The sequence below is a fragment of the Mauremys mutica genome, chromosome 12, assembly GCF_020497125.1.
Source record: "Mauremys mutica isolate MM-2020 ecotype Southern chromosome 12, ASM2049712v1, whole genome shotgun sequence".
Classification (NCBI taxonomy): Eukaryota; Metazoa; Chordata; order Testudines; family Geoemydidae; genus Mauremys; species Mauremys mutica.
In genome coordinates, this window is record NC_059083.1 from 14,153,162 (window position 1) to 14,180,630 (window position 27,469).

General features: G+C 48.7%; 1 protein-coding gene across 3 annotated transcripts; it reads right to left on the reverse strand.

Annotated features, from left to right (window-relative positions):
* Positions 1-811: 811 nt before the first annotated feature.
* Positions 812-3,968, reverse strand: LOC123345480 (gastrula zinc finger protein XlCGF26.1-like). 3 transcript variants are annotated; one of them, XM_044982430.1, is made up of 4 exons: positions 3,919-3,968; positions 3,189-3,302; positions 1,855-2,893; positions 812-1,686 (listed from the first exon to the last, which is right to left on the reverse strand). In XM_044982430.1, the coding sequence occupies exons 1-4, from the start codon at positions 3,950-3,952 to the stop codon at positions 1,062-1,064; spliced, it is 1,812 nt and encodes a 603-aa protein (XP_044838365.1). In that variant the 5' UTR covers positions 3,953-3,968; the 3' UTR covers positions 812-1,061. The 3 variants fall into 3 exon arrangements, with proteins under 3 accessions (XP_044838365.1, XP_044838364.1, XP_044838362.1); XM_044982429.1 differs by having other exon boundaries at positions 812-2,890; XM_044982427.1 differs by having other exon boundaries at positions 812-2,893.
* Positions 3,969-27,469: the final 23,501 nt, after the last annotated feature.

Sequence of the window (27,469 nt, forward strand, 5' to 3'; positions counted from 1 at the left end):
GGTGGCCAAGTGAAAAGTGATGTTCCTCAATATTGCTGTTCACAGCAGACTTATCACCCCATTGACACCTACTTCTTTGCTGCTGCTTCACCTGGGTTTGAGAGCCTGAGCATTTATTCCCACCTCCCAGATGGGCCTGTTCCTTCTTCATGAGCCCCAACCACCTGGGGCCGACAGCCAGTGCTCTTTAAAAAACAAAAAACCCACAGTGATCACGCCTCCCTTGACACATTCCTGAGCCTCCATTGGGAGGCTCTGCCCACAGTTTGAGAATTGCTAGTGTAGAGAGTCACCGTGGGGACTGGTAGCCAACAGGGCCGGCTCTAACATTTTGCCGCCCCAAGCAAAAAAAAAAAGAGCGCCGCCCCACCCCCGCGAGCGCCGCCCGACCCCTCCCCGAGCGTTGCGTCCCCCAGCGCCGCGTCTCATCCCACCGCCCAAGTCCCCGCCCCCCCCAGCGTTGCATCGCGTCGCCCAAGTCCCCACCCCTCTGAGTGTCGCGTCGCATTGCCAGAGTCCCCGCCGCCCAGAGCATCGCGTTGCATCGCCAAAGTCCCCGCCCCCACAGCGTCCCGTCACATCGCACCACTCAAGTCCCTGCCCACCCAGCGCCGCGTCGGACCGCCCAAGTTCCCGCCACCCTCAGCGCCGCGTCGCGCCGCCCAAGACCCCACCCTTGCCAGAGTCGCGTCGCATCGCCCAAGACCCTACCCCGCCAGAGTCGCGTCGCGCCGCCCAAGTCCCCGGCCCACAATGCCGCATCGCCCCCCCGCCCCCTGACTTAACCAAAAACAACAAAAACAAACCCCGATCACCGCCTCCTCCCAAGGTGCTGCCCCAAGCACGTGCCAAAGTGCCGCCAAGATGGTAACACCTGCTCCTTTCCATCTCCAGGATCCTCACAGAAAACGTCCAAGCAGGAGAGCGGAACAGATCCAATTAACACTAACCTTGCAAAACACATTTTGGTAATTTCACCTATAAACATTCTCTCCATCTTTCAGCCCCTACCCCCAGGGAATCAATTACATGCAACTTGCTTAATCCTTTCTTGCCATGTGTCACAGAAGTTTAGATTCTGGGTGGATTCTTCCATATTTAATGAGATCAGACATTTCCCGCAGTCCAAGCACCGCTGGAGTCTCTCCTGTGTGGATTGCCTGATGTTGAATAAGGCGTGACCTTTGTATGTAACCTTTCCCACAGTCCAAGCACTTGTGGGGTCTCTCTCCTGTGTGAATTGCCTGATGCTTAACAAGGTTTGACCTCTCTGTAAAACTTTTCCCACATTCCAAGCACTTGTGGGGTCTCTCTCCTGTGTGGATTCTCTGATGCTGAACAAGGTGTGACCTGTTTATGAAACTTTTCCCACAGTCCAAGCACTTGTGGGGTCTCTCTCCTGTGTGGATTCTCTGATGCTGAACAAGGCTTGATCTCTCTGTGAAACATTTCCCACAGTCCAAGCACTTGTGGGGTCTATCTCCTGTGTGGATTGCCTGATGTTTAACAAGGTCTGACCTCTGTATGAAATTTTTTCCACAGTCCAAGCACTTGTGGGGTCTCTCTCCTGTGTGGATTGCCTGATGTTTAACAAGGCTTGATCTCTCTGTGAAACATTTCCCACAGTCCAAGCACTTGTGGGGTCTCTCTCCTGTGTGGATTGCCTGATGTTTAACAAGGTCTGACCTCTGTATGAAATTTTTTCCACAGTCCAAGCACTTGTGGGGTCTCTCTCCTGTGTGGATTGCCTGATGATAAACAAAGCTTGACCTTCGTATAAAACATTTCCCACAGTACAAGCACTTGTGGGGTCTCTCTCCTGTGTGGATTTTGTGATGCTGAACAAGGTGTGACCTGCTTATGAAACTTTTCCCACAGTCCAAGCACTTGTGCGGTCTCTCTCCTGTGTGAATTCTCTGATGTTCAACAAGGCTTGATCTCTCTGTGAAACATTTCCCACAGTCCAAGCACTTGTGGGGTCTCTCCCCTGTGTGGATTGCCTGATGTTTAACAAGGCTTGATCTCTCTGTGAAACATTTCCCACAGTCCAAGCACTTGTGGGGTCTCTCTCCTGTGTGAATTGCCTGATGACGAACTAGATTTGACTTCCGTATGAAACTTTTCCCACAGTCCAAGCACTTGTGGGGTCTCTCTCCTGTGTGAATTGCCTGATGTTCAACAAGGCTTGATCTCTCTGTGAAACATTTCCCACAGTCCAAGCACTTGTGGGGTCTCTCTCCTGTGTGTAATGCCTGATGACGAACTAGATTTGACTTCTGTATGAAACTTTTCCCACAGTCCAAGCACTTGTGGGGTCTCTCTCCTGTGTGAATTGCCTGATGTTTAACAAGGTTTGTCCTCTCTGTGAAACATTTCCCACAGTCCAAGCACTTGTGGGGTCTCTCCCCTGTGTGGCGTAACTGATGTCTAATTATTTGTGTCTTCGAAATGAAACATTTCCCGCACTTGAGGGATTGAGAGGGTTTTTCTCCACTGTGGCTTCTCCCATGGTTATTAAGATCTGAGAGCTTATTGAAGCTTTCCCCATGGTCCAAGCATTGAAGATGATTCTCTCCAGTAAGGATTGTCTGATGTGTCACAAGCTGTGATCTCACAATGAATCCTTTCCCACACTGAAGGTAGTGCCAGAGTGTCTCTTCCTTGGAATCCTCCTCTCCTCCCCCACTGTTAATAGATTCATCCACATTCTTCCCTGGGTGGTTTCCCAGAAGCCTCTCTGACCTGTGCCAATTTCCCCAGGCTTCTTCGTGTTCGAAGTACTGGGAAAAAATCCCTTCAGCTCTTCCCACAAAGGTCCCCTGCGGTTCCACTTCCCCGGGAACTTCCTCATGATGATTCCCCTCCTCATTCTCACTTCCTCGCTCAGCACCTGCTGGGAGAGACACAATCCAGACAGGAGTCATTGTGCTGGGGAGAAAGAGGAATAGCACAGAGGGAAAACCCAACACAAAGACTGAGCAATTGGACTCCGCCTCCACATCCCTCCCAAACACTCACAGGGAAGGAAAGCTGGGAAGCAAACTCCTGCAGGTAAGAGGCTGGGTGGAATGGCGTGAGCTATATCTGATGACTGCAGCCCTGTCCTGGCTGAGATGAGGAAGAACTGAGGGTGTTTACTCACACCATATTTGGGGATTCAACTAGATGGTTTCTCTGTCAGTCCTCACCTCTATGGGTGTATCTCGGAAGCCTTCTTTCCTTGCAGGGTCGGAGGTCGGGCACCCACGGCTCTTCCCCTCGTTCCAGCCGGACAATCAGCTCAGGTTTGCTAAGGGGGAATCCTGCGCAGAGGGTGAAATCGGACCAGATCAGGGTGCATGGAGCACTGGTGGAGTATTTGTCACTAAGGACATTCCGTGAGCGGAACCTGTCCCTGTGCTCTGCTGGAGGAACGTGGAATCCAACAGGACTGGAAAATGGTCACTGAGGCCCCTTGGGGAGGAAGTTTTCTGGGGAGGTGAGCTGAATTATTACACCCTCACTAGGCGTTCCCAGGATCTGTGCGCTCTGGGGGCCTTGCTGACTCACACACGGCTCTGGACTTAAACCCCTGCCTCTTTCTAAACCTGCAGAGCCCAGAGCCCTCCCCACGGCTGGAGCTAGTCCCAAGGAGGGAGGTGAACATGGATTGTGTGTGCAGCCAAGAAACAAGGCAGAGAGGACAATGACGGATTTATGACCCTTTGAAAGCTGGAGGGGTGGGGATGGTTTAGCTTGTCCATTGGGTTTTGACACCCATGTCCCACTGGAGGGTGGCACGGAGATGCAAGTCTCTCTCACATGGCAGCTGTGCATCATGGAACCCACTCACCTCTGATCTAACTGACATGGGAAGAACATGACTAGATATAAACACACAGACCCCACGGCTTCTAGTATCTGAGGGGAATCCCTTACCCAGCGAGGTCACCATCTCATAGTTCTCCTGCATGACATTCCTGTAGAGGGCTCTCTGAGCGGGGTCTAGCAGAGCCCCCTGCCCCTCGGTGAAATACACAGCCACCTCCTCGAAGGTCACCGGCATCTGAAACAACAAAAGGCCCCAGTCATTACCTGCTGCTCCAGCCACAATCCCACTAGTCACGTGGGAGGAAGGATAAAGAAATGGAAGCTCAGGGAGGATCAGAGTAGCAGAATCCCACTCTCACCCTGCTCAGAGCAGCCAGGAGGCTTCAGGGGGTGGGAGAAGGTGAGAGCTCCTTGTCCCCGCCAGCACACGGAGCAGGGCAGAGTCTTCTCATTTCCCACATGCCTGCCAGACACAGGCTGATACAGGAAGTAGAGCTCTGAGCCAGGGACAGGGACAGGATACCCAACAGCTTCAAAAAAAACAGGAGTACTTGTGGCACCTTAAAGACTAACAAATTTATTGTAGCATGAGCTTTCGTGAGCTAAAGCTCACTTCTTCGGATGCATAGATCCATTCTATGCATCCGAAGAAGTGAGCTTTAGCTCACGAAAGCTCATGCTACAATAAATTTGTTAGTCTTTAAGGTGCCACAAGTACTCCTGTTTTTTTTGCGGATACAGACTAACACGGCTGCTACTCTGAAACCAACAGCTTCAGTGCGTATTTCACAGCAGCCTAAGGTTAGTGGGGTCTCACTCCAGCACTGGGAACCTTGAAAATGTTCCCAGCCCAGTGCAAGGGGGTTGTATCCTGTTTGAGAAATGGGGGAATGTCCCATCTCCCCTCCCCCATCATCAACGGGCCCACTCAGACAATCAGCAGGTTTATCACACCCTGTCTCCTCCCTGCCCCTGCCCAGGAGCTCCCTGAAAATCCCCGACCCCAGCTGGCTCCATCACAGACATTTCCCTTCCCTGCGTCCTGGAAGACGGGCCTGTCATGGTCTACACCCTCACTTGAAACTGGGGGGTTTCAAAGTGAGGACCCGCATGTATTCCCCCACCCTAAAATCCTAGGGTAGGTCTCCTTCGCTGCCACCAGTCAGGTTAAAGTGTCTGACACACTGCCTGTCCCCCAAGCTTCCCCTGGGGAACCCAGATTCAAACCCCTTGAATCTCTACACACAGGGAAGCAGCCCACTTCCCCCCTCTCTCTCTCCTAGCCACTTTGGAGAGATATACACCGAGTCAAATCCTTGACTCAACACAAAGAGGGACTCACTTCCCCCCTCCCCTTCCCTAGTCCTGGAAAGAGATACCTGATTCAAACTGCTTGAATCAAACCCAGGAGGACTGTCTTTTCCCCCCTCCCCTTCCCCTGAATTTCCACAAGAGAAGGAATTAACCAAGTCCAAAGAAAAGAAAGAATTTATTAAGAGAACAAAAAGAAAATACAGAATCTCTATGAGCCCAAGCTGGACACTCATAGGGTATAACCTTATCAATCTCTGGAGAGAATCCCCCCTCCCCCTTTCTTTCTCAGTGAAAGCAAAACAACAGCAAACAGGAATAAAGAATTTCCTTTAGCAAACACACAATTGCAAATATAGAAATCAACTCAAAAGACTAACCCGCCTTTCTAATTAATACTCACTATTAAATAGTAGAAACTACTCCAGGAGAACTTGGAGACATGACTGGTCTCTTTTAGATCCAAAAAGAGAACTCAGACAAAGAACACCGACAAAGGCTTCCCTCCACAGAGATTTGAAAAAATCTTATCTCTGATTGGTCCTTTGGTCAGGTGGTCATCAGGTACTGCATGTTAACCCTTTACAGGTAAAAGAGACCTTAACCCTTAACTATCTGTTTATGACAGGGCCCATCTGGACCGAAACATTGACGTGATTCCCCACGGGTGATGGGGGAGGTACCAGAAGGGGCTTCAGTCCATGTCACCCCTCGATTCCCCCAAGCTGTTCAGACCCTCCCAGTAACAGCATCTCTGAGGCAAATGCTAGAAAAAGAGCAGAACTAAAGGGGCCACTTTGGGGGATTTCCCCGCACTGCCCTGTAAACTCCTCTCCCTCAAGAACAGCAGGAGCCCTCTGGTGGCATCACCTGAAGAACGAGCTGCCCTGGACTCCTGCAGCAGCTCCCAGGGACAGACACGCAGAGGCTGAGCCCAGTGGCCCATCCACACTCCCTGCCTGCCCAAAGCAGCAGCGACTCCGGTGGGGCTGAGATGTGAATCCTGCCCAGAAATCAGACCAGGGCCCCAGGCAGACCCCAAAACTCATGAGACACAGACCCCGCCAGTCCGGGGGTGTCTGACAATAACACACACTGGGAGCAGGGTGGGGGGCTGTGGGGCTGGGTTTTTGCCTCTGTCCCCCTCCCGCATCCCGACACACCCACTTCCTCCCCAGTACCCCCCCCCCACATCTTCCCCCATTCCAGCCTCGCTCCCCTCGGCCCCACAATCCCCGCGATCTCCCCGCATCGCCCCATCTTCCTTTCAGTGCCCCCCGCCCCCCTCCCAGCCTGCCCCCCGCAGCCCCCGCACCCGCCTCCTGCCCCCACCCCGCTCCCCCCGCCTGCCCTCACCCCCGGCACCTCTTTAGCCTCCGCCCCCTGCAGCCCGGGGGTGCCGGGGGGGGGGCGGGTCACTCTCACCTTCCCTCCGAGCGGGGCCCCCCGGGGCAGGGGCCGGGCCGGGCCGGGCTGGGGGCTCTGCCCTGGGAGAGGCTCCTGTGGGGGGAGCAGCGGGAAGGGCCCTGCTGGAGATTCCCCTCTCCCGGCTGCAGCCAGGGCTCCGGGCTCCCAGCACCAGCCGCCCCCCGGGGCTCGGGGATCTCGCCAGGAGCCTGGGAGCCAGAGTCACCGCAGCGGCTGCGAGTCACTTCCTGCGGCCGGGCCGGAGCCCAGCGCTCGCTGCCCCGGAGCCGCCTCCCGGCTGCTCCTGGGTCCTAGCGATCAAGCCGGCTCCATGCAGCATCTCTGGGCGCGTGTTACCAGCACTCGGGGACCAGACAGCGAGTGTGAAAAATCAGGAGGGGATGGGGGGTAATAGGCACCTATAGAAGACAAAGCCCCAAACAGCGGGACTGTCCCTATACAATTGGGACATCTGGTCACCCTGCCAGCACTGGTGCAAACGCTGGAGCTGGCTGGGCTGGCTGAGCCAGACTCCTGGGAGAGAGAAGCAAAAGGAGAAAGAGAGCAAGTAAGGGGGAGGGGAAGGGTGACAGCAGAAACCCAACCTCTTATCCACCAGGTGCTAGGCCGGCCTCAGGGTCTTTTCTCCTAGCCCCTGTGGGCTCCCCATCCTGCACCCACTTTGCCACTAACCCTCGCCCCCTTCTGCACCCTAACTCCTACACTGTGCCCCAACCCCTACATTTTGCCACCTTCCCCCCAACCTCTCCACAGTGCCACCTTCACCTTAACCCCTGCACTTCCCTCCCACCTGCGCCCCCAACCGCAGCCCTGCGCTGCCCTTGTGCCTGCCACACCATTGTCCTGCCAAGGTCCCTCCACCCCCTTATGCCCAGCAACCCCCATGCCCAGTGGCCTCCAACCCAGACTCCCCACACTGCCCAGCACCCCCTCACAGCCGCCCACCCCGCAACTGTCCAGCCTGCCATATTCCCGAGGGCTTTCAACAGCAAAAAATTAAAAATTCTGCATACAATATTATAAATTTTTGTCCATTTTATTTGTCAATACCAGGGCCGTCCCTAGCTATCCTGGTCCCCTACACAACCCCCCTGTGAGGTGGGGGAAGACCTCCATGGTGGGGGGAAGCCCCAGGCCTCCACAGGGGGCTTGGCTTAGGAGAAAGGGAGGAATCACGCCCACACTCACCGGGGGCACGGCTGGGGCCAGGTCTCTGTACTTCTTGCCACCGGTGAGTGTAGGCCAGGCCCTGCTGCAGAGTCCTGAGGGGCAGGGCTGGGGTGGAGCACAGGCAGGAAGAGGCGGGGTGGGGCAAAGCCAGGGCAGGGGCTTTGGTGCCCCAAACTTCCTGGTGCCCCACATAGCTGCGCACTTTGTGGACGGCCCCTGGGGCCCTGGTCAGTACATACATGTGGAGGCTCCAGCATGGCAGTGGGAAGCATTGGCCCCTGGCTGCACGGAGGTGGGAGATCACCCTGCAGCCTTCCCCCTCCCCTCCCCTCCTAGGAGAGGGACTTGGCAGTGACATACCTCGGTGTGCAGGTCAAAAGGCCACAGGGAAGCGTTTCACATGGTGGCTGGCATGTCAGCCTGGCCCCAAAATAGCTGATACCAATGGCTGTGTCCAGTCCCCACCAGGCCCTTGCCTGACAGGGCTCTGGGCCATCACCTCCCAAATGGCCTTTCATTCTCCCTAGAATGGAACATTTCCCTCTCAGCCTGAACAGCCCAGCAGTGCTTGGGGTGCGCAGTGTAGTAAGAACAGGAATTCTCTTCAGGCACAAGCATTTCTTTTTCTGCCCTGACTCAGACAAGGCGTGTCTACACCACGCCGAGTTTTAGCGACAAGTCAGCGTCTATGACTGCTAGCTCAGTGAGTCAGACACAGACACCCCTCCTTGCTCTTTTCCCTTCCCAGTCTGGCTCGTCCCAGCCGTCCCCAGCCCGGTTCCTCCTCTTTCACTTCACAAAATCCCAAAGCCGGCTCTACCAAGCTTGGTTCCAACCCCGCTCTTCCCAGCCTCCAGAGCCTGTGTCAAGGTTCCTTCCCCACTCTGAACTTTAGGGTACAGATGTAGGGACCTGCATGGACACTTCTAAGCTTAATTACCAGCTTAGATCTGGTATCACTGCCACCATCCAGAATCTTCAGTGTCTGGATCACTCCCTTTCCCCACAAAACCTTCCCCTCCCTGGATAGCCTTGAGAGACTCCTTCACCAGTTCCCTGGTGAGTCCTGATCCAATCCTCTGGATCTTAAAATAAGGAGAAATTAACCATCTCCCCTCCTTTCTCCCACCAACTCCTGGTAGATCCAGATCCAACCCCCTTGGATCTAAAAATAAGGAAAAAATCAATCAGGTATTAAGAAAAAGGCTTTTAATTAAAGACAAGAAAGGTAAAAGAAAACCCTCTGGGAGACATTAGCATACCAGCTACTCTCACAGACCACAGATTCAAAACACAGAGGATGTTCCCCTGGGCAAAAATTTAGTACACTAATGAAAAATATCCAAATAGCCAATTTGATTCTACCTCTAATTGCACAAGACAGGTTACAAAGAAATAAACATAAACCTATTTATTCCTTTCTAAAACTTACTACTCTGATAAGAGGCTGGTTCCTTGATCTTTTTCACTCCCGCTGAAACTGAGACTTTCTAAACAAAGGAAAACTTCCCTCCTTCCTTTTGAAGCATCTTGTTCCCCCATTGGTTCCTCTAGTCAGGTGTCAGCCAGGCTAGGTGAACTTCTTAACCCTTTGCAGGTAAAAGAGGCATTAACCCTTAACTAGCTGTTTATGACATGCCCCCCAAATCTCAGACAGTGCTGAACCACACTGGCGGTGATTTCTTCCTAGAACCTTAGAATATACAGATTAATAAAACACATGCAACTGTACATATATTACCAATTATGTAAAACTACAAGATTTTTCCCATTTTAAGGACAATTGTAACCAGTTAACTCTGGGAAACTTTCACGGGAGAGTGCATCAGCTACTTTGTTAGAAGCTCCTGAAATGTGTTGAATTTCAAAATCAAAATCTTGGAGAGCTAAACTCCATCAAAAAAGTTTTTTGTTGTTTCCCTTGGCAGTATGAAGCCACTTGAGCGCACCATGGTCGGTTTGTAGCTGGAAACGCCATCCCCAAACGTATGGGCATAGCTTTTCCAGGGCATACACAATGGCGTAGCATTCTTTTTCACTGATTGACCAGTGGCTTTCCCTCTCAGACAGTTTCTTGCTGAGAAACACGACAGGATGGAATTCTTGATCCGGTCCTTCCAGCATTAAAACTGCTCCCACACCACACTCAGCTGTATCTGTGGTTACTAGGAAGGGTTTGTCAAAGTCTGGGGCCCTTAGCACAGGGTCAGGCATGATTGTTGCTTTAAGCTGGTTAAAGGTCTTCTGACACTCATCAGTCCACTTAACTGCATTTGGCTGTGTCTTTCTGGTCAGGTCTATTAGTGGGGCAGCGATTTGGCTGTACTGGGGTACAAATCGCCTGTAATATCTGGCCAAGCCTAAGAAGGATTGGACCTGTTTCTTTGACTTTGGGACAGGCCACTTTTGGATGGCATTCACCTTGGCCTGTAGGGGAGTTATCGTTCCTTGACCCACCTGGTGTCCAAGGTAAGTCACTCTGTTTTGGCCTATATGACACTTTTTAGTCTTAACAGTTAGTCCTGCCTGTCTGATGGGCTCGAAGACTTTTTCCAGGTGCTCCAGGTGTTCTGCCCATGAATCAAAAAAAATGACCACATCATCGAGGTAGGCAACTGCAGATTCTCCCAATCCTGCTAGGACACCATCTACAAGTCTTTGGTAGGCGGCGGGTGATTTTTGCAGCCCGAAGGGAAGCACATTAAATTCCTATACCCTTGCATGGGTGATGAAGGCTGACCTTTCCTTGGCGCGTTCATCTAGCGGTACTTGCCAGTACCCCTTGGTTAAGTCTAATGTAGAGATGAACTGGGCACGTCCCAATTTCTCCAATAGCTCATCAGTGCGTAGCATTGGATAGTTGTCGGGACGAGTTACAGCATTTAGCTTACGGTAGTCCACGCAAAAGCGTATTTCCCCATCTGGTTTGGGAACTAGAACCACTGGAGATGTCCATGCACTGTCAGAGGGGCGGATTATACCCATCTGTACCATGCTTTGGATCTCCCGTTCAATAGCAGCTTGGGCATGAGGAGACACCAGGTAGGGTGGGGTTCTAATTGGGTGAGCATTACCTGTGTCAATGGAGTGGTATGCTCGTTCAGTCCGTCCTGGAGTGGCTGAGAACATTGGTGCAAAGCTAGCGCACAGCTACTTGATCTGCTGTAGCTGCAGACGTCCAAGGGTCGCGGAGAGGTTCACCTCTTCCACGCCACCGTTACTTTTTCCTTCATAGTAGACACCTTCAGGCCACTCAGCGTCATCTCCTCCCTAGGCTGTAAACTGACAAATCTTTAATTCTCTGGAATAAGAGGGCTTGAGAGAGTTAACATGGTAAACTTTAGGCTTTAGGGTTGAGGTGGGGAATGCTATGAGATAGTTAACAGCTCCCAGGCGCTCTTGGACCGTGAATGGGCCTTCCCATGACGCTTTCATCTTATGGGCCTGTAGCGGCGTTAAGACCATAATCTGGTCCCCTACTTTGAAGGAATGCTCTCTGATATGTCTATCATACCAGGCCTTTTGCTCTTCCTGAGCATCCTTTAGGTTTTCTTTAGCAAGGGCTAAAGAGTGTTGGAGGGTGCTTTGTAGGTTCTTTACAAATTCTAGAATGTTAGTTCCTGGAGAAGGCTTAAACCCCTCCCATTGCTGCTTCACCAACTGTAATGGCCCCTTAACCTCGTGACCATACACAAGTTCGAATGGTGAAAACCCTAAACTGGGATGTGGTACAGCCCTGTAGGCAAAAAGTAACTGCTGCAACACTAGATCCCAATCATTGGATTGTTCGTTTACAAATTTACATATCAGGGCCCCAAAGTTCCATTAAACCTCTCCACCAGGCCATTGGTTTGATGGTGGTAAGGGGTGGAACCAACTGATTCACCCCATCAGCTTCCCACAGGTTTTTCATTGTCCCTGCCAGGAAATTAGTTCCCAAATCTGTAAGGATGTTGGAGGGCCAACCTACCCTGGCAAAAATGACTGCTAGTGCCTGGCACACACTTTTAGCCGTGGTGTTGCTTAGAGCTACTGCTTCCGGCCATCAGGTAGCAAAATCTATGAAAGTCAGTATGTAGTGCTTTCCTCTGAGGGTCTTTTTTGAGAAAGGATCCAGAATATCCACAGCTACTCGCTGAAATGGGACCTCAATTATGGGGAGTGGCTGGAGAGGGGCTTTGACCTGGTCTTGGGGCTTTCCCACTCGTTGGCACACCTCACAAGACCGGACATAATTAGCAACGTCCTTGCCATTCCCTCCCAGTGGAAAGACTTCCCCAACCGGTCCTTGGTTCTGTTCACTCCGGAATGGCCACTGGGATGACCATGGGATACGCTCAAGAGCTTTACCCGGTACTTAGTTGGAACTGCCAACTGTCTTTGAGGATGCCAGTCTTCCTGGTGTCCACCAGAAAGAGTCTCCTTGTATAAAAGTCCTTGTTCTACAACAAACCGGGATGGGTTAGAAGAGTTGAGAGGCGGCTGGGTGTCCGTGCCGCCACCCAAGCTTTCTAAAGGCTGTCATCTGCTTTCTGATCAGCCTGGAACTGTTCCCTTGATGCTGGAAACATCAGTTCCCCCTTGGACTCTGGACTTGGGCTTGGTCCATCTGGAAGCGAGGTAGGTGATGGGGTTGTTTTCGTTGATTGTGAAAAGCTCTCCGCTATTGCACTAGGTGATACTTCAGGCTCTGGCTGAGCCTCGTGGGTAGGGTCGTCTGCTGCTTCTGCCAGTTCAGGCCCGCTGGTTCCCTCTGGCGTTGGGGTTGTAGATTGGTTTGCAAGCGCTGGAGTCAGTGCTGGCAACGGTTCTGGTGCTGGTTGCTTTGCCAGTTCCGGTTCTGGGACTGGATTCACTAGGGCTGTAGCATTCATGGGTAGAAGATCCGGTTCCACCACCTCTGTCGGGTCTCTGGTAACACAGACGGGGCCCTGGTGGACGGCTCAGGAACACGGATGGGTGTGGAAGCTTGCTTGGCCTGCCTGTGTGTGACCATTCCCACCCTCTTGGCCAGCTTCACATGGTTGGCCAAGTCTTCCCCCAGTAGCATGGGGATGGGATAATTGTCATAGACAGGAAAAGTCCACCTTCCTGACCAGCCCTTGTATTGGACAGGCAACTGAGCTGTAGGCAAGTTTAAAGATTTTGTCACTTGGGCCTTTGGGTTGATGAATTTGGGGTCCACTAAGGATTGGTGGATAGCTGACACTTGTGCCCCGGTGTCTCTCCACATGATAACCTTCTTTCCGCCCACTCTCAACGTTTCCTTTCTCTCCAAGGATACTTGAGAGGCATCTGTGCCTGGAGATCCTTGGCGTGATGATGGTGTAATGGACTGTAATCGGTTGAGGTACTTGGGGCAGTGGGCCTTTATATGTCCCAGTTCATTACATTTAAAACATCGCCCAGCTGACTGGTCATTGGGTCGAGGTGGGTTGCTGTAGACTGGTGAGGTGGGACAATAAGGTGCCTGGGGCTTTCCTTGGGTTGTAGGTGGGGCCTTGGGTTGCCCCCGGTGATAGGGTTTGGTTTCAGTTTGCCCCCTCTGATATTCGCTCCAACTGCTAGTAGTTTTTTTCTTTTCTGCCACTTCCACCCATTTGGCTCCGATCTCCCCCGCCTCGGGTACAGTTTTGGGTTTCCCATCTAGGAGGTACCTTTCTATTTCCTCAGGAACACCCTCTAAGAACTGCTCCATTTGCATCAGGAGGGACAGCTCTTCCAGAGATTTAGCACTTGCTCCTGATATCCAGGCATCCCAATTCCTTCCAATGTGGTAGACGTGTTGGGTAAATGACACATCTGGTTTCCACCTTAGTGCTCTGAACCTCCGACGGGCATGCTCAGGTGTTAGCCCCATTCTGATTCTGGCCTTGTTTTGAAAAAGTTTATAATCGTTCCTTTGTTCCTTAGGCATTTCAGCTGCCACCTCTGCTAAGGGTCCACTGAGCTGTGGCCTCAGCTCTAACATGTACTGGTCTGTAGAGATGCTGTACCCATGGCAGGCCCTTTTGAAATTTTCTAAGAAGGCCTCACATCATCACCTGATTGTAGGGGGGAATTTTCTGGGATGGAAAGCAGGTTGGAGAAGGGTTGTTAGGGTTGGCTGGTAACTCCTGCTTAGCCCTTGCCAATTCCAGCTCAGGCTTTCTCTCCCTTTCCCTCTCCTCCATCTGGTTTTCTCTCACCTCCATCTTCTCCTCCATAGCTCTTCTGTGGGCAGCCTCATCTCTGGCCATCTGTCTGCCATGTTCCTTTTGGCTCTCCTCAGCCCGGAGTTTGGAATTCCAGCTCCAGTAATATGGCTTTTTTTTCCCCTTGGCATGTTTCCCTGCTCTGCCTGAGCTAGCTTGGTTTGAGAGGTGAAAAAAAAAACAACCCACAGCTTTTATCTGGACTTCTCAGAATGAGAAGAGACCAGAAAAACTGGCTTGTTACTTGTCTTTTGCAAACTGTTAATTACCCTCCAGCTAAGCCCAGCTGGAAATCCTTTCGAACAAAGCCTTGTTAGAAAAACCTTTATCTGTTTGCCTTCAGGGTCTCTCTCCTTCACTGCTTCCCCAGCATCTCAAAAGAGGGACCAAAATCTGGCTTTTGGTTCCTAAAAATCCCACATTGCTGCTCACCATGTCAAGGTTCCTTCCCCACTCTGAACTTTAGGGTACAGATGTGGGGACCTGCATGGACACTTCTAAGCTTAATTACCAGCTTAGATCTGGTATCGCTGCCACCATCCAGAATTTTCAGTGTCTGGATCACTCCCTTTCCCCGCAAAACCTTCCCCTCCCTGGGTAGCCTTGAGAGACTCCTTCACCAATTCCCTGGTGAGTTCAGATCCAATCCCTTGGATCTTAAAACAAGGAAAATATCAATCAGGAATTAAGAAAAAGGCTTTTAATTAAAGAAAAGAAAGGTAAAAGAAAACCCTCTGGGAGACATTAGCATACCAGCTACTCTCAGGCCTGGTCTACACTACGCATTTAAACCGATTTTAGGAGTGTTAAACCGATTTAACGGCGCACCCGTCCACATTAAGAGGCCCTTTACTTCGATATAAAGTGCTCTTTAAACTGGTTTCTGTACTCCTCCCCAACGAGAGGAGTAGTGCTAATATCGGTATTACCATATCGGATTAGGGTTAGCGTGGCCACAAATCGACGGTATTGGCCTCCGGGCGGTATCCCACAGTGCACCACTCTGACCGCTCTGGACAGCAATCAGAACTTGGATGCAGTGGCCTGGTAGACAGGAAAAGCCCCGCAAACTTTTGAATATCATTTCCTGCTTGCCCAGCGTGAAGCTCCGATCAGCACGGGTGGCAATGCAGTCCCAAATCCAAAAAGAGCTCCAGCATAGACCGTACGGATGTGATCGCTGTATGGGCAGACAAATCTGTTCTATCAGAGCTCCGTTACAAAAGATGAAATTCCAAAGCATTTTTAAAAAATCTTCAGACAGAGGCCACAGCAGGGACTCAGCACACTGCTGCGTGACAAGCATAACGGAAAGCCAAAGAATCAAATGAATGCTCATGGAGGGAGGGAGGGTGGGGGACTGAGGACTCAAGCTATCCCACAGTTCCTTCAGTCTCCAAAAAGCATTTGCATTCTTGGCTGAGCTCCCAATGTCTGTAGGGTCAAACACATTGTCCGGGGTGGTTCAGGGCATAGCTCGTCAATTTACCCACCCCCCACCCCCAGAAGGAAAAGGGAAAAAAATCGTCTCTTGACTCTTTTAAATGTCACCCTATGACTACTGAATGCTACTGGTAGACGCGATGCTGCGGCAGTGAACTGCAGCATCCTCGCCCCCCCTCCTTGGTGGCTGATGGTACGATATGACTGGTATCCATCGCCATCATCAACCTGGTGGCAGATGGTACAGTACAGAAGGACTGGTATCCGTCCTCATCATCAGCCCGTGAGTGCTCCTGGCTGGCCTCCCCGTCATTCCCAGTAGATTGTACAGAACGGCTGGTAATCGTCTTCATCATAGCAACAGGGGGCTGAGCTCCATCAGCCCCCGGCCTTCATGTGTAAAGAAAAGATTCTGTACTGCCTGGACTATCATAGCAGCAGGATGCTGGGCTCCTCTCCCCCACACTGCTTAATGTCCTGTCTGGACTATCATAGCAGCTGGAGGCTGCCTTCCCCTCATTTTATCTCACTAACAAGTCACTGTTTCTTATTCCTGCATTCTTTATTACTTCATCACACAAATGGGGGGACACTGCAATGGTAGCCCAGGAAGGCTGGGGGAGGAGGGAAGCAACAGGTGGGGTTGTTGCAGGGGCACCCCCTGTGAATGGCATGCAGCTCATCATTTCTGCTGGTTCTCTAGTACACTTGCCCCATATTCTAGGCAGGACGGATTCTATTTTTAGATACCATAAAGGAGGGACTGACTCAGGGAGTCATTCCCATTTTTGTCTTTTGCGCCCCCGGCCGACCTCAGCCAGGGGTACCCATGACAGCAGCAGACAGTACAGTACAGAAAGACTGGTAACCGTCATCTCATTGCCAATTTACAATGGAAGCAGATGGTACAGAACGGCTGATAACCGTCTCTGCTGTCATGCAAAAGGAAATGAATGCTGCTGTGTAGTGCTGCTGAATCGCCTCTGTCAGCGGCATCTAGTACACATATGGTGACAGTGACAAAAGGCAAAACAGGCTCCATGGTTGCCATGCTATGGCGTCTGCCAGGGCAATCCAGGGAAAAAGGCCGTGAAATGATTGTCTGCCGTTGCTTTCCCAGAGGAAGGAGTGACTGACGACATTTACCCAGAATCACCCGCGACAATGATTTTTGCCCCATCAGGCACTGGGATCTCAACCTAGAATTACAAGCGGTGGGGGAGACTGCGGGAACTATGGGATAGCTATGGAATAACTACCCACAGTGCAACGCTCCAGAAATCGATGCTAGCCTCGGACCGTGGATGCACACCACCGAATTAATGTGCTTAGTGTGGCCACGTGCACTCGACTTTATAAAATCTGTTTTACTAAACCGGTTTATGTAAAATCGGAATAATCCCGTAGTGTAGACGTACCCTTACAGACAACAGATTCAAAACACAGAGGATGTTCCCCTGGGCAAAAACTTAGTACACTAATGAAAAATATCCAAATAGCCAATTAGATTCTACCTTTAATTGCACAAGACAGGTTACAAAGAAATAAACATAAACCTATTTATTCCTTTCTAAAACTTACTACTCTGATAAGAGGCTGGTTCCTTGATCTTTTTCACTCCTGCTGAAACTGAGACTCTCTAAACAAAGGAAAACTTCCCTCCTTCCTTCTGAAACATCTTGTTCCCCCATTGGTTCCTCTAGTCAGGTGTCAGCTAGGCTAGGTGAACTTCTTAACCCTTTGCAGGTAAAAGAGGCATTAACCCTTAACTGTCTGTTTATGTCAGCCTGTTCCCAGCCTTGCTCAACTCCCCTGCCGGCCTGACTCCCCCGGCCCTGCTCACTCACATGCTACAAACTTTTGCTCCTGCCTCTGGCTGGTCTCTAGGGCCCCCACCACAGGCAGGGAGGGGCTCCACACAGCTCTGAGCTCCTGGGAGGAGGGGAGGGGGGTGCTGGGTACAGCCAGAGCCCTCAGCCAGCCAGCTGAGGGATAATTCAATTCCAGAGGATGGGAACAGGGTCACTGAGCCCTCTTGGGAGACGCAGGCAATGTTGGGATATGTACATATATAACCCATCTATCCATTGTCGGAGAAAAACTCAGTTCTCGCTTTTTCGTTTGGGTGCAGCAAAATCAAATACTTTATTATTTCTCCAGTAATTGCAATGGAGGGAGAGAGTGCCATAGGACACAGGGTCGCCCCAGTCCCGGACAGGTCTCTCAACTGGTAAACAATTACAGCAAGCCTTTATACTTTTGTTACAGACAATAACTAGCAATAATACAGACAATAAAGAGCAACAACTACATTTTGTTTATACATAAGCCATTCTGCTATCTTGTTTTCTCACTCCTAGAAGACACCAGGCTGCATATTTGGTTATCAGTTACAAGGTCGTAATAACTTTTTACCCAGTTCTTTCCCTCTGCCTCACACTATCCTTGCTTCTAGAAGTCTCACATCATTAGGGTTACAGCTGGGCTAACTCTTGCTAACTGACTGACATGCATTAAGATCCCCTTCAAATCCTTATTAATTCTTTCCCTGCTTCCACACTCCCCCCTTTTCTACTTCTAGTACAACAAATATTTTCAAATCTCTATTTGCATTAATTCGTGGATTTCAGATTCTACATCAGATGTTTCAACCTTAGGGGTTTTGATTGGATGTAATGACAATGCATGATTAGCATGAACATGAAAGGTATTGCTATTATTACGTTTTTTTACAACAACAACAACAATAACATAATCCTAAGCTAACTAACAACACTACAAACAATAACATTCCCATAGGAATAATACAATGGGGCTGTTGTGCTTTGTAACCAAAATTGTACAAGACATCATACTTAGTACATAAAGTAGACACTCTATAAGCTGTATGAAAGGCATTCTTTTCAGCTTGATATATATTCTGAAGCATGTGAATTTGCCCTTGCAATTCAGAGATTCTTTGAACCTCTGGTAACAATGAAAGCAAATTTTGAAACCGATCAGGCACTACTCAAGTCCAATTAAAATATACCTGAAATCTAAGAGCTACTTTCAACATTCTATCTGCAGGCCAGTAAATGATATGATTGCCTGCAGCAGTGGTAAGATTAATATGTATATCTTGCAATGTGGTGGCTTTAACGTACACACAGCTATCATTAGCTTGAAAAAGTGGGTGTCCCGTCAGGGTAGTTCCTTGACCTCCACCCTCTCAGCAAATATTGTCATAAACAGTGACAACTTCCCCTGGCTTCAGTTTATAGATACACTGAGCTGTGGTGGTTCTAACGGCCAAAATGTCCATTGACTCTCTATTCTTATCCAAAATGTCAGGTGTTATTCTAGGGGTACTGTCTATAAATCAGTTAGGTATACCAGGTGGTCTAATTTCCCAGATGTCTCGGTAAATAATTCAGTCCCACATGCATCCTCCCCATGGACCCGGCAGGATTCGGTATGTGGGAGCCCACCCCCCCCAACCGGTCCATATGCTTGGAAGGAGCACTGTAAATGTCCACACTTCCATCCAGAAAATGTCCAAGTATGTTTCCATGACCATAGATCAGATGGTATTCCTGACGTGTCTGTAAGGGCAGTGGGCCAAGTCTGGTGCTCAAGATCACTCCGAATGGCCATCAGCTGGTCATTCAGGAAATCCTGGATTTCTAAACATACTAGATCCCACTGCAATGCCTTCCCAGCCTCAGTGATATTCAATACCATCTCTGTCAGTAATTTCTGGGTCATAGAACTAAGGGTGGAAATGACATGTAACTCACCAACTCCAGCCTGTACTTAAGATAGCTGAGCTTTAAAAATAAGGCTAGTGGCCTTTTCTAGTTGGCCCAATTTTTTTATCATGTTCTTGGCTTTTAAGAATATTCCAAATGGCTGCTGCACTATTGGCCCTAGCCCACAGGGATCTGGTCAATTCCCTTTTTGTCCAGAGGAAATAACCCAGGCTTTTTGTTGTGCTAATCTAATGGCAGCCCCTTGTGAGCAATCTGGGTATGTAGAAGTGATCTGAAAACTGGATAAGGGCAATGTCATTTAAAATCCAATTAGGGAGGGCAATACATACTGAAGGATTTATCCAAAACACAGGGTGCAGCCTGTAGAATAAACCCCAAAATCCAATCAATACCACATTCCCAAGCATGGGTCCCACAAATTTTTTTCCCTGCCAGTGTGTAATTCTTTGTTTCTTCACCAGGGTCAGTTCTCAATTGTCCTTTCTGGTCAGGAATTCCTGGACTTTGGCAATGTCAGTGGAGTGGGTGTTTCTTCTTCTTTCCCGAAGCAGTCGTGGTTCAGCATCCTACAGGGGAGATTACCAGGACATCACCCTGTAATGATTTTGCTTCTTCTAGAAAAGTTTAAAGGCACAGTAGATTTGTCAGTGGACAAGGGAGAGGTTGCTAGCACGTCACCTTGTCCTTTTTTCCCTGCTGTCCAGAAGCACAGTAGAACTAGAAGAAAGAATAGGCTAATTATCAGTAGGAGAATTCTCCTGATGTGGAGGGGTCTTTTTGCAGTGAGAATCATGGGTCCAAGCAGTCAGTCTTTGGCACTTCACAGCGGTGTTGGTAGTCAACAGGACTTGGAAAGGGCCTTTCCAGCGTGGAGCCAAGGCAGTCTTCCGTTGATGGATCTTTATGTAGACCCAGTCTCCTGGTTCCAACGAGTGGCAAGGTTGCACAGGATCCTTCGGTAATGCTTCCTTCACCTGTGTATAAAAAGACTTAACACATGTCATTAGTGCCTGACAATACTTAAGCATTATGCCATCCATCAAATGAATGTCCATCTGAGCTAGGGTTAGTGGGGGTGCAGCTGGTAGTCGCATTGGGCGTCCTGTCAAAATTTCATGAGGGCTGAGTCCAGTCTTTCGATTGGGAATGGCTCTCAATCTCATCAGTGCCAAAGGAAGGGCATCTGGCCACTTTAAGTTTGTCTCAACACAAATCTTGGCCAGTTTATTCTTTAAAATCCGGTTCTGGCATTCCACTGTCCCAGCAGACTGTGGGTGGTGAGGGCAGTGAGCTGCACATAACTCCTTTACAATCTGTCCAGTAAAATGAGTTCCACGATCACTGTTGATACTCACAGGGATGCTAAAATGTGTATAAAAATCTTTAAGCAGAAGTTTCACAACAGTCCTGGCATCTGCTTTCCTGCAAGGAAAAGCTTCAACCCAACTGGTAAATACATCAACTAAAACTAATACATATTCATAACCACAACATTTAGACATTTGAATAAAATCAATCTGAATATTTACAAAAGGTCCCCAAGGAGGAGGGTGGGCTGCCCGCTTAGCTTTAACAGCTTTACCAATGTTGTGCTGTTGACAAATCACACAGTGTTGACAGTAGGAATGTGCTACAGAAGGGAAACTCGGTGCACACCAATCTATGTTAACTGCAGCACCCATCCCCCCTTTGCTCACGTGTGCCATTCCATGGTATATGCGAGCAAGATAGGGCAGTAACATCTTCGGTGCCACCAGGCGACCATCCGGGGCACACCAAAGATTATCAGTATGTAAAATGCATCCAGCAGCACTCCAAGACTGTTTCTCGGTTCTTGATGCAGCCTGCTGGATCTTAGCCAGATCCTCAAGGGAGGCTAGTGAAGGCTGCTCAATTAGGACACAAGTATGTTCAGCCCGAGGTACGGAAAGGGTCGTTGCTTTGGCTGCAGAGTCTGCCAAAGCATTTCCACGGGTAACTTCATCATGAGGGGTCTTGTGAGCGGTACATTTAATGTTTGCAGACCATCGGTATGCAAATTTTAACAACAATTTGTAATTAAAAGATTTGGCCAATGTAGTTTCTTTCTCTTACTTAAGAAAATGTATTAGACTTTAGTATATCACATTTTTCTGATGTATCCAAACACTTTGTATTCTAAGTTGAACAAAACAAGTATCTGCATTTCAATCCAACACTTCCGCTAGATTTCAAATCAGACCATCCCATGAAAATATTAAACACAACAATTCTGGCCACGAGACAAACACCACAAGACAGAACATAGAAGACAAAACATAATTTTTACTCTGTCAGTAAATGCATGGTACGTTGAATGCTGTTCAGCTAGCATTAGTTTTCTTTGATTATCTGAAAGACAAAAACAGAGGTCTACCCCTTCTGGGCAGTCAATTACTTAAAATAAACAAACACCCTTGTTGATTTCAGGCAAAACAGGGGAATTACCCCATATTTTCTCGTATGTGTTTCATAGGCAGCCCAGGTTTCAGTGGCTTCTACCTTATCAGTTAAATAATTTGCATTAACACAGATGCTTTCTGGCTTGCTTTTTACTTTTAACTTTTGCTTTTAAACACTGAAAGAAAACATCACCATTTACAGTGCCCTTAGAGCCTAATACAATTTCCATTACATAGCACTGTATACATTCTTCAACTAATTTAACAAAATTGTTCATAGCCAAATGATTGCAATCTAATAATTTCTTTGCCTGAATTTATTTACAAACATTTTAAAGACACCAAAAACTTTTCTCTTTAGCATTTTTACAAAGTTCAACTGCTGTTCCCTCCAGCAACTACAGAGTCAACTTTTCACTTTCCTTTAAATCACTTGCTTTGTCTTCCAACAGCCACTTACCAATTCAAATCACCATTCCAAATATCCTCCTGAGTATTTGAAATCCTCATGCTTATACTCACTTACTCCTTCCTTCCACTACACCCTCAAAAGTTTCCAACCTGTTTTCCAATCTCTTTGTCTGTTGCCTGCCCGCCTGGGCCCGATCCTGTTTTTCTCGCTGAACCGTCCCTTCCATGGGCACTAGCTTGTTCCACTACCAGTTTAGCTAGGAGGGTGGGCTTCTCAACTAGCCCCCACCCTTCTGGTCTTTTCCCTAGAACATTTTTACTTACAAGACTACCCGAGTCCTCCCTAGTAAGGCTTGCCACCTGGGCAAAAATACATGGCCCTTGGGTAAAGGCCATTTACTTAACACATAATCCAAACCCCTTTAGGGGGTCTACCCAGAGACCCACCCATTTGTCTGCTGACACTTAAACAGAAAAGAAAATTACACAGAAAGCAGAGAGAATTACAGTCTAAGCCAGATTTTTCTACTTCTATTACATTGTCCATGTCGGAGAAAAACTCAGTTCTCGCTTTTTCGTTTGGGTGCAGCAAAATCAAATACTTTATTATTTCTCCAGTAATTACAATGGAGGGAGAGAGTGCCATAGGACACAGGGTCGCCCCAGTCCCGGACAGGTCTCTCCACTGATAAACAATTACAGCAAGCCTTTATACCTTTGTTACAAACAATTTCTAGCAATAATACAGACGGTAAAAAGCAACAAATACATTTTGTTTATACATAAGCCTTTCTGCTATCTTATTTGTCTCACTCCTAAAAGACGACAGTCTGCATATTTGGTTATCAGTTGCAAGGTCATAATAACTTTTTACACAGTTCTTGTCCTCTGCCTCACACTATCCTGCTTCTATAAATCTCACATCATTAGGGTCACAGCTAGCCTAACTCTTGCTAACTGACTGACATGCATTAAAATCCCCTTCAAATCCTTATTAATTCTTTCCCTGCTTCCACATCCGTTACAGGGGGCGGGACAGAAGGATCTCAATACAACCTCAGAGCTTCATCACACACATGGCTTCCACCCTGAGGAATTACGAACGAGAAGTTCAGTTCCGCCCACACACCTAACGCCCAAATGAACAGAGCAGAAAAACAACAGTAACCAGTTAAACAGAACATAACCAGAACCAGATAGTGTTTCCTTATTCTATTAGGGCTCACCTTTAATCATGCAATCCTTATCATATAACACCAACAGTACCAAACAAAGCAAACATAAAATAACAAAAGTAAAACAGATAGATGGTGTAAATTCTGCAGGGCTCCCCCATTCTCAATTGCTCACCAAACTGTGACAAATATCTGTTACCAATTTATCCCTCATGTCAGGTGATCAGGCTGACACTGCAGGAGGTTGGGGGAAGAAAACACACCATATAACCAAATTTGAAAGCTTCATTAAAAATAATAAAACAACAATGGAGAGTGTTGGGAACGCTCCCACATCACTCGGGAAAAATATGAATGCTCCAAGCCTTAAGCCACTTTAATACTCACACATGTCCAGACTGGCCACGTCTGTGTATAACGTTCAGAGAAGGGGAATAGGTGGACGGGAGATTATCCTGTATACAGCCTGTTCAGAATTTCCAACATGCTTCCACTCTTGGGATGGCTGTTCTTTTACACCCTGGAATCTCCTGCGGTGTCTCTTTCAGAGATTCCAGTCCAGGTCAACTGCCTGTGGCTTTTCCAGTGTCACACCAGCTACAGGGTCGCAGAAGCACACTGCTGGATCTCACTGGAAAGTTAAGCTTTGCAAATGTAATTTCAATTCTGTAACTTGTATTGCCTTTGGTTTGCCTCTGTCTCTATTTTCCACAGCCAGCTGAGGCTGAAAGCAGTTTTTCTTTGTACTTAGCATAGTCTGCGTTGATTCTTGACCTTGAATGTAGAGCAACTTTATCTTTATCTCTAAGCCAAGCTGAATTTCAAATTAACCCGTTCCTAGACAAATTGCTCACACTGTGTCAGAGGCTTTTCTTTGGTGATTAAAAGCTCCTCTGAGATGTATGATCTTATCTAGATTGAAGGTATCTTCTAATGAGCATTGTTTAGATGGATTTTCACGAGTGTGAAGATTCCAATTCTCTAAATACCTGCAGGTTTTAGGACCATAATGTACGTACATGTAATATGCTGGGGTACCCTTAGGGGATGAGATGGATTGTTTAGACTGTCCCTCCCCCATTTTCCACTTACACACACAGAGAGGGTGCCCTGTCCGCTCTAGCGGCTCAGAAACTAAGGATCTCAATACAGGGTACTCACATGGGAGAGACTAACGAGGATGACCACGACTCTCCTACACCTCCCTTCAGCAAAGAGCGTCGGCTAGTCTCTGGGAGACGGCGCCGCTTACTCTGATTGCATCCAGTGAGATGATCAGACTGTCAGTAGCCCACATGGAAAGGAAAGGGGAGGGAAGGTGGGTTCACACACTCCTAGACCCAGGCAGCTTCCTCGCCGGACGATGCCAGGCCGAGTCAGCCCACCGTGGGTCGGATCTCCTAAAGATCCACTAGTTACCGGGCTTGTGTTAGAGTAGTCCTGATCACGAGCTTTCGCTTCACAGGGTACTCTGGGCGTCTTCCGGTAACAGTCACTCACACTGGTGTACACACACACACACACACACACACACACCCCAGGCCTCTTTTTTTTTTTCCTTTTTCTTCTTTACCTCTGTTTTTTTTTTGTTTGTTTTTGTTTTTTTTAAACCACGATGCATCCTTACCTGGTCCGGACCAATACCATGAGGCGTTATGACAACCCCTCTTGAGGCGGTAAAAACCCCTCAGCACCGGTGCATTCTAATGCATTTACCTATGCATTACCTTATGCATTTACCTAGGCATTACCTTGTTGGCCAACTCAGCAGTTCCCAATACTGCTATAAACTAACCTTGTTGGGGCCTTTCCCCAATACCACTCTGCATCTGATCCTGCTGCACAGTCAATAAGTTCAGATGGTGTGAGCCCAACAGAGACAGACGTCCTCACGGACAGTCCTCCTCCGATACCCCAATAGAGATTTCAAAAGGTCTCATACCTCTCATGTGGCGCCATGGGGTTCGAAGGGGAATGATCTGTAGTAGCCGTCTGTGGGTCCGTGGGCGTTGCCATCCCGGACGAGCCCCCAAATTGTCGGAGAAAAACTCAGTTCTCGCTTTTTCGTTTGGGTGCAGCAAAATCAAATACTTTATTATTTCTCCAGTAATTACAATGGAGGGAGAGAGTGCCATAGGACACAGGGTTGTTCCAGTCCCGGACAGGTCTCTCAACTGGTAAACAGTTACAGCAAGCCTTTATACTTTTGTTACAGACAATAACTAGCAATAATACAGACAATAAAGAGCAACAACTACATTTTGTTTATACATAAGCCATTCTGCTATCTTGTTTTCTCACTCCTAGAAGACACAAGGCTGCATATTTGGTTATCAGTTACAAGATCGTAATAACTTTTTACACAGTTCTTTCCCTCTGCCTCACACTATCCTTGCTTCTAGAAGTCTCACGTCATTAGGGTTACAGCTCGGCTAACTCTTGCTAACTGACTGACATGCATTAAGATCCCCTTCAAATCCTTATTAATTCTTTCCCTGCTTCCACACCATGTAACATGTGGCTGGAGTGTGTTTCGACATGAGTGCATGATTTGCATTTGGCAACCAAAGCGAGAACTGAAGGGTGAATTGGTCAAAAAGAATTGTTTATAATACACCAGTTTTGTCATGTCCCTGGAAAAAAATGAAGAATCGGCAAGAAAGGAAATAACACCAGCGGGACGGCTTTAAAACCGTGTAAGAACTGGAGAAAATGGCACCCCTTGGATCCTGGCTTCCTCCCCAGGACTGGCTCCTTGGAGTTGCAGATGAAGGCCCAGGACAAGAGAGACTCCTCCATCTCCTCCATATAATAAAGGGTTCCACACTGAAGGGTTCCACAAACTCAGAGACCTTCCAAAGAGAATGGGATACGGCTGGTAGTCAGTATCCAATCTATCATTGCTCCGGATGGCTGCCAACACCATTGGTAATTTATTGTCCCAACCTTTGCCAGCGACGTCCACCACTTTGCGAAGGGCTTGCTTGATAGTCTAATCCATCCTTTCTAGTGTCCCTGACGATCAAGGATGGTGGGGGATAGGCAGTTGTTGCTTTACTCCTAAAGCTTTTAACATTTTTATAATTACTTTTCATATAATATGTGCTCCATCATCTGAACCAATTACCTTTGGAGCCCCGTATCTACTAAACAGAACTTTCCACAACTTCTTGGGGGTGGTCTCTGCAGAAAGATTCCTGGTGGAAACTGCCTCCACCCAGCCACAAAAAGAATCTATTATCACTAATAAATACTGATTCCCTCTTTGGGTCTTAATATAATCAACCTGGATTCTACTCCATGGCCCTGCAAGTCTTTGGTGCCACAAGGGTCCCACATTCGGTGGTCTATTCCCGTCTCCTGCCCATCTTATGCATTTTTTAGCCAAATTTTCTACGTCCTCTCGCACCTTAGGCCGTATTCCAAACTTTTTTTTACCTTAAAAGAGAGTATTTTCTATTCCTCGGTGGGCCATAGACTGACACAGGTTAATGATCTCTTCTCTTTACAGTTTCTCAGGTACCCACTTTTCCTCTCCTGTTTCCTTATTCATTGCAGAACCCCCTTTCATACTCCAGGTTCCCCACATTTAGGTTCAGCCTCCTGTTTTATGGAGCCCTGGACCCTTTAAAGCACCGCCCAAATCCTGGGGCTCCCGGCTGCTGCTGCTACCCCGGGGCTCCGGCAGCAGGGCTTTGGCAGCGATTTAAAGGCCCAGGGGCTCTGGCCACCGCTACTGCACCAGAGCCCTGGGCCTTTTACATCGCTGCCAGAGCCCCGGGGCTCCCGGCCACTGCCACAGCTCCCCCCATGATTTAAAGAGCCTGGGACTCCCAGCCACGGCTACCGAAGCCAGAGTCCCGGGCCCTTTAAATCTCAATGTAAAGGGCCCAGGGATTTAAAGATCCCACCAATTCCGGTTGAGGCCCCTCCCCCTGCTCAGGACTCCAGCATATCGCTAAGTCCTTTCAGTTATTTTCACTCCTGACCATTGGGAGGAAACAGACGCAGGGCGGGAAGGCTGGCGGCAGAACCTCAAGTCTCACATGCCAGGGGGAGTTCAGGATTTAACCGAAGCCGAAGCAGTTGAGGATGTCGGCTGGTTCCTCTTCTCTGCTTTGCCCTGCTCAGCTTCCCTTTCAGGATCAGGAATGATAAAAGCCCAAAGGTACATTGTGGGTCCCAGGAGACAGCGGGTGTGAGACACACCCCAGGGTACAATCTGGACTGTTGAACTGACTAATTCTCCATCCCAGGGCATGTTTTATCCCAGGGTGAATAAAAATCAATGACTTTAAAAAAAAATCAAGAAAATCAGATTTCTGTTATTTAAATGTCTGTCTGGTGACGTTCTC